The following is a 13,955-nucleotide window of genomic DNA, read 5'->3' as shown; positions in this document are numbered from 1 at the left end:
AGGTGTCCCAGAGCTGGGAAGTGATGATGATTCCAAGGATCCTGCAAAGGACGGAGAAGTTAAAAATGGAGTGGTTGACAGTCATGAGGAGGCTTTTTGAGGAGGAGGAGGAGGTCATTTTTGAAAAGAAAAAAGATGCTTCTGAGCCAAGGAAACTATTAACATGTCAGTAAGAATGAAGGTCAGGAAATAACAGAGGCCATTTCCACAATTATGAAAACTGCAGCACTAATATTAGGTTCTAGTAGAATTGATTAATGCAGTAAATAGTTACACTTACCATTGGAGACAAAGGGGTGTCCAGGCTAGTTTCAGTCTTGCTATCATCTGCATCACTGTCCTTGTCACTTCCACTGTCATTAACAAAACAGATCTGCAGATTCATTCCACTTTGAAGACTGCAACACAAGAATGTTGTGCATTTTAGAAAATAATTAACAACCAAAAGGCAAGATTCTTCTATCTGCTACTTGAATAGCCTCAGAGTTCAAAGATTTTCCATGTTTGCTATTTCTGCTGAACTAGTAAATGTGTTTCAAAAGAACACATTTATCACTTCAACAGCAACAATAATTGGAAGAACTCTTTCCACCAACTTTATAGTTGTTAACACACAGCAACTAGAAGTCTTCTCCTTAAGTAGTAAAGAAAAATGATGCAGAGACACTGGGGCTGAAATTCAACTTCATCAGGGTCAGGGATACAAAACAATGCACAGTAGTGAATCAGTTGTCCATTATATACCTTACCAATTTGCTAAAAATGCCCATTGAAAACTGGGCATGAAGTAAAATGGATGGTCCAATGCTGCATATTTTAGACCCTAAAAAGTTGAACTTCACATGTTGTTTCCTTAGATTTGACTCATACTTAATGAAAATGGAGATAGTCCTCATGAGAAGAAAATGTAACCTTTAGTCTATTTATTGTTATGATCTCTGTAGAGATGGCTCACTTTTTCAAAAAAAAAATTGAACTTCCAGCTAATAGCTGAATAGATAATATGACAAGATTTCATGTTTTGAGACTTCTACTGTAACACAAAACTAAAAGCACTTTTGACTAAAGAATATTTTTGTAATCAACTTATAATTTAAACCGCAGAACAGAAATGTCCATTATTACTTCAAGCACAACTGAAAAAAAAAACACACTTCACAGATATACCTCCAATAAGTACACACTTCACAGATATACCTCCAATAAGTACACACTTCACAGATATACCTCCAATAAGTAGACATTCAATTCCCCTGGAACCATTCAAAAGTGATTCTTAGTTCCCGAAAGTTTACTTCTGTTCTTTTCCTTTTTCAGCCTGGTAACTTGCAATCTCAGAACTATCTTTCACAGTGAGGTTTTCCCCGTGGGAGATAACTTCTCAAGTGCAAGTTAGGTGAATCTTTCAACCTCATTTTAACTCATCACGAATTTGATCTTTCCAATCTGAATGTGACTTCCACCCTCATTCCTGTGAGGTTAGATAGAGACCTTTGGCCTCAAGCTGCTCTCTCTCCTCCAGTCACTGGCAGACTAACCTATCTATGATATTCAGTGATATTTTAGGAAAGCCTGTAACTCGATATCACAAGGCTTCCTTTGTATCCATCACATCTCAATGTCCATCACCATGGCAATGTGAATCACATGGGCCTTGTATCCAGGTAGAAGTGCCAATTAGCTATGTTCGAGATCCCAACTCTCTTTTATCTTGGAAGTATATGGATAGCTTAAAGCACATCTGTATACAACCTGACATCCTCAACACTTTTCTGGGACTTTGGAGCCTCACAGTCTATCCATTGTTAACACACAGGCTGCAGCCATACTCTCCGAGTGTAAACACATTCATCTTCTTCCCAGTTAAACAATCCTGGGCCCCTTTACGCTCTAACAATTAAACCAACCAGGTTTGCTGTTAGGCAGACTTTGGAACAGCTCACATGACCCCTTCATTTTATCCTAAATTAGAGACACAGTCCCAAAGCAAAACAATCTGATAAACATCATAACTGTAATGCATACTTACAATGTGTTTAACTAACAAGGTGGCAGGTTCACATTGATCCACTAACAGTTGATCACTGATCAATGACACGTCATTAGATGACAATAATGCAGCAAAAAGACAAATGGAGCTATTATTATATCTATCCATAAAAATGTTGGTCCCTCTTTCAAGTAATACTTTCACCAGGGTTCAGAAGTCTACCAGAAAATCAATAACCAGTGCAGAATACAAACCTGCCTTATGGCTGGTTATGTCAAGAATGTATTTGCTGCCCAACACAGGGAGATCACAGTCAATGGGAAATATTTCAATTATCTAGTTAGGATAAATTTCAATTTAATATCTTCTTATGTACCACTTCCATGTTTAAATGTCCTGGCAAGGTGAGTTGGGTTTCAGAATGAATTTTTTTGCTTAATTTTAAATCATTGAAAGAGAAAGATATTATTTAAATACTTCCAACAGAGGAAAACTTCACTATTAAAGAAATTCAGAACTGAATTGAGATGTGGAAAACAATTTACCCCGGGCAGGGACCATTTTATGAACATTTGCTGTATTTTAAAAAAGGGAGGCAGGCAGAGTAATAATTCAGGAGCCAAGACAAGATACAGTGGTTAATCTATTACTTCTTAAGGGTTTGAGATGAAAAAGTTTACTTCTTAGTTAGTTTTAGCAGTTAGAACCATTATTTCTGTCAGCTGACAGTGACACACATCTGAAGTTGAAAATAAAAAAGGAGACTATCACAGAGACAATTATAGCTGAGAGGAGACATCTTTCTATTTTGCCTATGAACAACACAGGAAATTAACTTGTATCGATAAAAATCAATGTCAAATGTTGAAGTTTTGAAGGAAGCGTATGATATTTTATATGTAAATCTTGGAAAAATCACCCTGTAGATGCAACAGTGATGTGTTTGTATTATTGGCATTTAAGTAGAAGAATGAAAATTGTGGCAATTATTGTAGACTTGAGCATATTTTCAATGCAGGTAACATTCCATCAAGGTAGCGATCAAGGAGAGTGCACACTTCAGTTTGATGGATATCAGAATAGGGTCACAACTGAGTTTCTCAACCCACTGCATTTACTTATGTACTGAAATTGCTAATGTATCAGATAATCATACCAGCTTACCATGATTTGACTTTATTATTAAATAACAGTATCAAATTTATTGGAATTCTTCAAACCATTTCAGCTTTTTTTTATTTAATGGTTTGCGAACAATAAACATTTTGGTTTTGTGATAGAGATGTTGGGCAGAATTCTCGGTGCCTGTTAGAGGCAGGAATGAAGATGGACAGGTGTAAAAGTTTGTGCTGCTGGGCCTGCATGTTAGTTCCCTGGCTCCATCCCACCCAGGGCCATTTTCCCAGCAGCCCACAAGCAGCTGGTAGCCAATTGAACCTGTTAATGACCACTTAAGGCTAATTGTCAAAGGCCGACTGTGATTTTCCATTTGGCTTGCAGTTCCCTGCAGGCGGTGGGGGATAGTACAGTGGCCCGGGGGACCGTCCTGCTTGTCTGGGTTCAGCAGCAGCCACAGGCAACTGCCAGGGGTAAATTGTGGAGGCACTCCGCCCACCTCCCTCTGCAGGTGTGGCCTGGCTGCAAGGTCCTTTTATTTTAGATTTTAAAAAGTTGGAGGGAGGGCACCTCCATTTTGGGGTACCCTTGCCAACTCTTAGCTGTAAGGGCATCCAAATTCTGCTTCTATTGTCCCACCAGCTTTGAGAGCTCACCTGCCATCCTTAATTGGATCATGAACCTGTCCTCTGAACATTAATTGGCTAATTTGGGGAAAATCACATTGTGACTGTTTCCCACAGTGCAGGCTTGTGACCCTCACTTGAGCCTGATGGCAGGGTCCTAAAGCTCCTGGGGTATATCCTCTGTGTTGATTTTCAATCTGCCAGTCAGGACTTTTAAAATTCATTCATGGATGTGAGTGTCACTGGCTAGGCCAGTGGTGGTGATGAGCTGCCTTCTTGAACCGCTGCAGTCTATGTGGTGTAGATACACTCACTGTGCTGTTAGGAAGGGACTTCCAGGATTTTGGCCCAGCAACAGTGAATGAACAAGCGATATATTTTTCAATTCAGGATGGTGAGGGGCTTGGAGGGGAACTTCCAGGTGGTGTTCCCATCTGTCTGCTGCCCTTGTCCTTCTAGATGGTAGCAGTTGTGGGTTAGGTGCTGCCTAACAAGGCTTGGTGATTTCCTGCAGTGCATCTTGTAGATGGTGCACACTGCTGCTACTGTGTGTCAATGGTGGAGGAGTGAATGGTTGTGGATGGGGTGACAATCAAGTGGGCTGCTTTGTCCTGGATGGTGTCAAGCTTCTTGAATTTTGTTGGAACTGCACTCATCCAGGCAAGTGGAGAGTATTCCATCACACTCCTGACTCACGCCTTGAGAATGGTGGACAGGCTTTAGGGAGTCAGGAGGTGAGTTACTTGCCGCAGGGTTCCTAGCCTCTGACCTGCTCTTGTAGCCACAGTATTTATATGGCTAGTCCAGTTCAGTTTCTGCTCAATAGTAACCCCAGGATGTTGATAGTGGGGGATTCAGCGATGATAATGCTATTGAATGTCATGGGGAGATGGTCATTACCTGGCACTTGTGTGGCATGAATGCTACTTGCCACTCATCAACCCAAGCCTAGATATTGTCCAGGTCTTTCTGCATTTGGATATTGATTGCTTCAGTATCTGAGGAGTCGTGAATGGTGCTGAACTTTGTGCAATCATCAGCGAACAACCCCTTTCTGATCTTGTGATGGAAGGTCATTGATGAAACAGCTGAAGATGGTTGGGCCTGTGGAACTCCTGCAGCGATGACCTGGGCTTAAGGTGACTGACTTCCAAAAACCACAACCATCTTCCTTTGTGCTAGGTATGACTCCAACCAGTGGAGATTGGGCCGACTAGGCCTGTATTCACTGGAGTTTAGAAGAACGAGAAGAGATCTCATTGCAACATGCAAAATTCTGACAGGAATGGACAGACTGGATGCAGGGATGATATTTCCTCTGGCTGGGCGGGTCTAGAACAAGGGATCACAGTCTCAAGATACGGGGTAGACCATTTAGGACTGAAATGAAGAGAATCCTCTTCACTCAGAAGGTGGTGAACCTGTGGAATTCTCTACCACAGAAGGCTGTGGAGGCCAAATCGCTGAATATACTTAAGAAGGAAATAGATAGATTTCTGGATTCTAAAGGCATCAAGGGGTATGGGGAGAGAGCAGGAGTATGGTGTTGAGATACAGGATCAGCCATGATCATATTGAATGGCAGAGCAGGCTCGAAGGGCCGAATGACCTACTCCTACTCCTATTTTCTATGTTTCTTTGTTTATGCATCTTAAATCGCCTACATCAAAGGTACAAGACCTCTTGATTTATCTGTTCTTGAATCCTTTAAAAACAATCTATATACATAAACAGTCTTAGTTGTTTACTTTAAAGTTGTTTACTTTCTGCAAACAATACTTACTGACCTATCTATTCTTGAACCCTTTGAGGGATAGTTTTATTAGCAGCTTATCTTCTGGAACATCTCTTCTAGACTATTGTTAATTGGTGTCTCTGCCTATGGTAATTACTAAAGCTATACTTTAATCACTCATGGCCAATGTCCTCCCAGTCATTTATTTTCTGAAAATACCTTTGGCTATATGGCCAGTTGGAGCCATAACGATCAGTTTGATTATTAATCCTTAACTCTCCAAGATGTCAAACAATGTAAAACTGGTACTGCAGATTTCCCAGTTATTATGATTTTAAATTAAATGAAAATTAGGCCATTGTTACAAAAGGTGGCAGGTCTGCAAATGTCAGTTATTCACCTGGGCAGCAGGTTGACAATCTATCTCAGAGAGCTATGGGCCCCAGGATTTCCAGGGTGGTGGGATGGGATGGGTGTGGGGCTATCGTGGCTAGGAAAGCCGGAAGTGAGATGCTTCCTGCAGGTTCTGCCGTAGGTGGGATGGGGACAGAGAGAGTTGATGCATGACTGGAGAGATAACTTGGGAGCGGGGGTCGGTTTGGGGGGGGGGGTGGGGGAATGGCTGTGCAGAGATTATGGGGTTCTGATTGCCATGGGGAGCTATAGACGGAGGGGTCCTGACTGCAGGCCTCTGATCATTGGAGTTGGGCAGCAGGTTAGTTTGGGCTGGATGGAGGAGTGGTGTACTTGGCCCCCCAGCAGTGCTGTCAAGGCGCTCACCTGTTGGATCTGGTGTTCCTCCTTTCCCTTCAGCTGCAGGATGTCCCAATCCTGGGAAACCTTGCCTGCAGTCATTAAATATAAAGAAAAAGCACCCAGGAATTGGGCCACATGGCCTCATCAAAATATTTAAATTAGGAATCCACCTCCAGATAGCAGATTAATTGCCCGCAATCCCAATGTGCTGCCATTAAAACTGGAAGTGGTCATGTTGCAGGTATGTTTTGCATATTTAACCACCCTCCTCGCTGATGTCTGTGGGGGTTTCAAATGACCTTGGTGGAGTTTTGGAACACTTGGTTGGCCAGACCAATTGGTAGAGTTTGATTACTTCCAATTTCTCAAATCGCATCTGAAGTTACTTTGTGGAATTAAATATATTTAGAGTTAGGAATCAACATGTTCCTTTTAACTTGAATTCCACACCCACTTTATATTCTATGATTTTAGTTCTCTCTCAAGAATGTTAAAGCTGACAAAGAAAGACTTGTGGGCTCAACCTACATTTATGCATTTTAATTAAGTCTTCAAGCAACTAAACTCTTCATTCTCAGAGCTTTCATGACCTTGGACAAAGCTGAGCATGCAAAGTTGGGAATTGCCAGTTGTGTCATCCATGTGTCAGGCAAAGTTCTTTTTACAGCGGTGTAGATTTAAACACTTGGAGCTGAGAGAAACTGGCTAATCCATATACATAAGCCTGACTGAAAGAAAAACAAATCTTGCATCCATTTCTTGAAAGCACCAACAATATGCAGATGGAGGGACTATTCTGACAGAGAGCAATGTTGATAGCTGTTAACAGCAGCAGACAAGGTACACCATCAATAGCTGGTTTTGTGCTGCAAGTGAAAGGTCTCATAGATTGTCTAATTCACTTTCCCTGTCAAATTGCCTGAGACACAAGGGCAGAATATCAAGAAAGAGAGACAGCAAGATGACAGACAGAAAAATGAAAGAAACATATCATTTTCCTCAGATATCTTAAACCACTTCACAAACAATGGTTCACCTTGTGCAGTCAATGTTAACACGTAGGAAAATAGAAGTCAAATCTATGTGCAAGGTTCCAGAAATAGCAAATTAATGCATGACCAGGTAATCTGTTCTCCGCCTGGGTTGGCTGATTGATCAATGTTGGCCAGCAGAACAGGTGACTCCATGCTGTTTTTCAAATAGAGAAGGGATTTCTTTTTTTAAAATAATGTACACTTGAAGAGGCAGACGGGGCCCGGTTTAACATCTCATTTGAAATATGGCACCACCAACTATACAGTACTCCATAAGTATTTCTCGCCGAGATCGCGTGTCCAAGGCCGTAGCGGAGTTTGAATAGACAACCTTTTTTTATAATTGAAGTCCACAATTTCAGTACTTTGAATAAGTAAAATCTACATCAAAATAAGGGCTCAAGAATACTCATTGCCTTTAATTTCCATAATAATTGGCCAAGTTAGGAATTGGGAATATTAACCAAAAATATTGTTTTGGCCCCACAAACTAGTTCTTTGCTGCAGTTACTAATAGGAGTTAGAATGTACACTACGCTATTGTAACCAAGCAATGACTTACTCATTATGGATCGCACCAAATTTACAGCATCACCCACCACTCACAAAGCAAACATGATTGTCTAGAATGATGAAAAAGTCACATGATGGTTTGTAGTTTCTGCTTTAATTAACTAATCTTTCATTGAATACTTAATGTGCTTTAGTTATTACTGTTACTCAGGAAGTGCAGACAGGGAATAACGGTCTGAATTTACTAAACTTTTTTGACACATATCTGCAGCCTGGCTATATATGAAGTGTATCAAGGATGGTGAATGATGAATGATTGTACGCTTTTGGTATAAATGACATTACTACTCTGTCAATTATCTCTACTGTTGATTTGTAAACTTATTATCATAACCCAAGCAAATTTCTGGAGTTCAACTTGAAATCATGGTGTTTGTACACGAAACAGACATCTGACATTTTCTACCAGGCTAAGAGTTAACAACTCTTACCGTGAAATAAGACCACGAAATAGAGCAGCAGATGCTTAATACTTTGAAATGCTAATGTGGATTAGTCTTCTATATACAAACATAGAAATGCAAAGAAGAATTATGTACTAAAAATAATTCTCTTAAGACAGATAAAGTGCAGCATTCTGTGTGCTCTCTATATAAACTTCCACAATATCTGTCCTAAATATCTGTGGATGCCCAGACCATTTTGCAACTGCTAATATTTCAAAAATGTTTCATAATCATCATTCAGGCTATCTTTATTTTGATGCTTTATGTCAGGTGCTGGCAGAACAAAATACAACAAACAAATATTAAAACAGAAAATCTGGACCAATAAAGATATTAAAGGCAATATTATATTCCAGCTGAGTTACAAAATATGGTTTAAGAAACTAGCAAAAAACTGCTGATTCAAGTTGTATATAACTGCAGTAACTGGTATTAAATCAATATATTTATGATCCTTTTAATGAAAATTCAAGATAATTACACATGGTCACGCACCAAATAATTCAAGATCTTGGACAACATCATTTATCTAAATAATGTGTTCTATTAAAGGATGTATGTTCCATTGGGTAGTTAGTAGTCACACTGAACAGTTAAGTAGTGCAAGAGATATTTTTCACTCCTAGCAGTAAACCCAATTTTACTCTTTAAATAAAATAATCTGTTAATGATATTCTACCATTTTACTCGGGAGGAGGGAATACTGTAGGCTTAAAGAGAAGGGATGTATGTTGCACCCGTTACCAAAGTAAGCGGTAGACGAGAAAAAAAACATTTCTTGAAAAAAGTGAGGAATTCTCTATAAACATATATGAGAATATGCTTGTAATTGTGGAAAAGGACCCCCTAAAAAATAAGGGGCAAAATTTTACATTCCCCAGCTGGTGTGTTTGTAGGCTGTGGTTGGTGGGGTGGGGGTGTGGTGTGGAGATGGCTGTAAAATTTGCCGGTTGGCCTTCCCACCGGGCTCCTACCCACTCTGACCTCTTGGCAATTTTACGCTGGGACAGGCAAGGCCTAGGGGGGCCCACCTTCCCTTGCCCCAATTGAGGCCCTTAAGTGGTCAAAGATTGACCACTTAAGAGTTGTTTCCTGCCCAGTCTCAACTTTCAGGCTAGCAGGAGGAGTTCAGGGGTGGGGGGAAGCCCAAATAGTAACCTTGCTCAGTCCTCAGACAGGAAGTGGGGGGTGGGGGGGAACGCCTCCATTAGCAGCCTCCTTTTAACATCACTCCACTGCACCCCAGAATTTTATTGAGGTATTGTGACTCAGTGGTCACTGATGTCTGGATGGGTCACTGAGAAATCTGTGGGATCTGTCTTGGTCACATCTGCCATTTAATATGCAGATGTGACCAAGATAGATCCCACAGATTTCTCAGCGATCATAGTTTGCCTGTTAACTCATATTTACCTCATGTTAATTTTTAATGTTTTGTTTTTGTTTGTTTAAAACCGTGGAATCTTGTGGCTTTGAACTCTTATTGGGTAACTAGGATTTCAAACCTTGGGCGTAATTTTCCGCTCCAGTTGGCGGCAGGCATGCTTAGCGGCGTGAGCAGACAATATGGCGAGAAGGCCAAAAACTTGTTTCACAACATCATGAAGCCAGTTTGCATTCGTCCACTCCGCCCATCAATGGCAAGCCGTGGTTCCTGCCGCTCCACGTTGGGAACTTCATTGTAATACATCTACAAATCATAAGACAACCAAATTGCTGGAATCATCTCCCTACGCTGGATCATCCGAGCACACTGACATCCCTTTCACAACTGTACATAAGCAACATGCACCTGGCAGGCTGCACTTCGCTCGGGACTTAAACCTTTGTTTGCCTACCTTGCTTCGGGCAGCATTCATAGTCATCAGCACCAGGTTTTGCATGGAGCACCACATCACTTTTAGGGAGGCTCACAGGCAGGTATCTACCTACCAGACCCCAAGCCATGAAGCGGGGGTGGCTTTTCAACGGCTGCAAGGCTAGGGTTTGCTTGGGGAAAGGGGTGAAGTGGCCTCAGGCAAGGGAAGGGGCTGCAGGACGAGGGCTGTACTGGGGAAGTGGGGTATCCCAGGGGGTGTGTGGGGGTACAAGTTGATCTGTGCAAGTGGCCTCAAGATGGTGAGGGCTGAGGTGGCAGTCTCCAGAGAAGATGAGGCTAGATGGAGATGTGAGGGTGTGTGAGAAAGAGTGAGTGGTGATGTCCCTTGAGCTGGCAGTGAGTGAGATGCCAGTGAGTGTGTGATGGGCTTGAGTGCATGAGTTTAGAGTGATGAGATGGCTGCCATACCCTGGCGGCACGGATGAGATCATTCATCCTCTTTGTGAATTGGAATGCCTACCTCTTCTGTGCAGCATTGGAAACTGATCAACATTGCCATTGCCTACCAAGCCAGAGGCCAGAGCGGTGAGGTTGCCAGACCTCCTGCGGCCTGAGTGGGCGTAGAGGACATCACAGTGGGCCTCCACGGCATCCAAAAGGCGTTCCAGGGATGTGTCATTGAATCAGGGGGCTGCAGTCTTCTTGCCTTTCAAGGCCATGTCTTCGGTGCAGCAGCCCTGGGCTGGAAGCACTGAGAGGTGTGTGCGTAGCTACACTTTTAATATTGCACTTGGCATGAGGAAACAGTGAGGTGACAGCAGAGCGGGCAAATGAGAACCCGCCCACCATTGAAACGGCATGTTTCTTGGGAATGCACGATTAATGTAGTGGGACTGGGACAATGTGATGTGAAAAGCCGCCACTGCGGCCGGCGGGTAAAACATTCTTTTTCCTGCCTGTTACTATACTTAGTGCAAATCTGGAATGATTCTGCCCCTTGTCTACTTTAAGCAAAAAGTTACTGGTTCCTAAGCAGACTATAACAGTGATCTCCAATGTCCAGCATCAGTGATGTCATCAAACAGACTAAGTAGCCAATCACACTGAAGAATTTTCATAGACAGCAAATCAGGAAGTAACAGTAAAGTTCTATCATTCACTTCTTATAAATTTATAGAAAGCAAAATAAAGATTGGAATATACACATGGGATTAAGGTAGAAGCTGAAATATTATAAACAAACTTAGAAAAAATATTCTTTGAGAAACCTGTAGATATTTTATCATTGACTGGAGAAATCTGACATTCCACAAAAATATTTTTTTTCAGGTCCAAAAAGGTTGTTTAGCAGTAACTATAACTTAGTACACCATTAAAAACCCAGTTACACCTCATTCAAGAAGGTTCAACTTTTTGCAGCAGTAATAAAACATAAAAAAGTAGAGGTTCACATCACTTCAGTGATTTCCACTGCTGAAGACCTCAACAGTGTAAGGGAGTGGGGAATCTCTGACAGTAACTTCTTGATTTCCACCTTTATCTGTTTATGTGCAGGTGCCAGAAGTTTCTTTTAGTTTCATGGAATAATAATGACAGCAATTGCTGACAGTTTCACCATCATTACGATCACAAAAACCAGATCAATGTGTTACTTTGTCTTTCTATCTGAAAATGAGGTGGTGGGATGAACTACAATAGAAACATAGACTAGTGCAGTGTAGAATGAGATTTTTCATCCGTTATTTATCTATAAAAAGAAAAGCAATGGTTCTTGTACTGATTCCTGGGGACTCCACAGCATACTTCTCACCAGTCAGAAAAAACATCCGCTCATCATTACTCTCTGCTTCCTATCGCTTAGCCAGTTATGTACTCCAAGCCACCACCATCCCTTTAATACCATCTACTTCTATTTCCAAATGTCTGTTATGAAGTACTTAATCAAATGGCCTTGAAAGGCCATATGTACATTTCCTGAACTACTTTCATCAACCCTCTCCGTTACTTCATAGTGACAATGGCAGGAGATAACGTTCACGACTGTGAGAACTTGGCACATTAATCAATCTCGGCCTTTCCACCATGAAGGTGTGTCAAGAAAACAGTTAATGCTTCTCCAGAAGGTAGAATAGCCAGAGGGAAATAAGCCCCAGGGTGCTCTTGTGCAACTTTCTGCAAGGAATATTCTTGGCTCTCAGTCAAGAAAGGATGGGTAGACTCAGCAAACGTCGGGGCAGGGATGGGGGAGGAATCCTATATAGTTTTTAATTTGCACTGAAATAAAAATGCACTCCTCAAGAATATAATTATTATTTTCACTGCTTGTGATGCCATCATGAGGTTCTGTGCTAATATTTTGCCTGAAAACATGAAAATGAGTGTCTATTATTTATGACGTTGATACTGGTTGAGTCTCAAGCTTGACTGCTTGTCATTTTTCAGTTAGTGCTAAAAATTCTCATCCAGCTACAGTTGGCTTCTGGACTCAATGAAACTGAAATCTCCATGAATGATTTGCCTTGACTATTAGCTTCTCTCTTCAAACTGCATTTGCTGGGGTCAGGGGCTTCCAGGCAAAATTATAATCTTTAAAGGATGCTCCTAGAAACTACTTAATCTAAAATAAAATTGGACATTGCAAGTTTTTGACGCTATCTGAATTGAACAATACATTTTTGCTGAAAGCAAATGAAGCAAGCCATCGACTTGAATTATAAGCTGTAGGTCACTGCTGCTTTTTTTAGAAGAAGCTCAGAGTCCTTACTGGGTCTACTAAGATGTATGTGTTTCTCAGAAAGCTGGTGATGTCAGGTATGGAGCACCTGATACTTTAATGTTTATTGGTTCCAAGATGCTCACTGATGTAGGAAATTTTAAAAACATGTAAAACCCTATGGCACTGCAGCTGTATAATTCTTGCAGTTACAATGCCAGTTGGAGGGCACGAAAGATGAACACTATAAATAACTTCTGCTATGTTGGTCAGATAACAAAAGTGACATTAAACGTAAAGAGGTAGTGCTTTCATCAAAAGAACTTTGAGTCACCATACAACCAGGCTGTTGTTCTTTTGCACTAGTAGACTGTTATCAACTATTCAGCCATAGAGAGAGAATTCAAATACATGCATCAGACTGAATTGGCAACATGGCTATTGAATGTAGATGTGGTTTATAGTTCTATGTACAAAAAGCAACAAGAGGCAGTAATTGAGGGTAAAAATACGTAATTATTTATTAGAAAGACTGAAAGGAAAAACGGAGTGATTGGTATGAAAGGAGATGAACAATGCATGTTTTTTTTGAGAAACCTGTTGGGGAACGGCGGTGTTAAGTTGAAGGTACATATTTATGTTAACATTTACAGATTAATATGATGGAGACTCCATTAACTTGTCACTCCTCATGTACTAGGATTTGAGACATGAAATTGGGGCAGGCTTTTTGGATATAATAGCCTATGCTTCCCTCCTTTTTACCATCACCACAGGACTCCACAAAGGAACCATCCATGGCCCTTCCTCTTCTTCCCCTATACAGTGTCCCTTGCTAATATCCAAAGACATAAGATTGGTTTCCGCATGTACACTGAAAACACCCACTTTCCTCAACCCAATACCCACTCTTGAATGAGCCACAATTGCTTCAAGCTAAACGCAGAGAAGTCTAAAGTCATTAGCCCCTGCATACATTCTGTACCTTTGCCACTGGCTCCATCCCCTTTCCTTGCTAATCATTTCAGTTTGAACCAGACTGTCTGCAACCTCACTGTTCGATTTAACTTAAAGCTAAGCTTCCGATATCATATCCTCTCAATCATGCGGACTGCCTATTTTCACTTCTGTAACATTTAGCTTCAAC

The 13,955-nt window shown here is 41.1% G+C and overlaps 1 protein-coding gene across 7 annotated transcripts in view; it reads right to left on the bottom strand.

Annotated features, from left to right (window-relative positions):
- Positions 1-13,955, bottom strand: part of schip1 (schwannomin interacting protein 1) — a 676,403-nt gene that overhangs the window by 47,682 nt on the left and 614,766 nt on the right. For all 7 annotated transcript variants that reach the window (XM_078563755.1, XM_078563756.1, XM_078563759.1 and 4 more), the window contains one exon: positions 281-398. In XM_078563755.1, the coding sequence (XP_078419881.1) occupies positions 281-398 (118 nt within the window). The remainder of the gene's footprint in view (positions 1-280; positions 399-13,955) is intronic.

The sequence above is a fragment of the Cetorhinus maximus genome, chromosome 19, assembly GCF_964194155.1.
Source record: "Cetorhinus maximus chromosome 19, sCetMax3.hap1.1, whole genome shotgun sequence".
In the NCBI taxonomy this organism is placed as follows: domain Eukaryota; kingdom Metazoa; phylum Chordata; class Chondrichthyes; order Lamniformes; family Cetorhinidae; genus Cetorhinus; species Cetorhinus maximus.
Note: the sequence above shows the minus strand (reverse complement) of the source record. Positions and strands in the feature narration are given on the sequence as shown.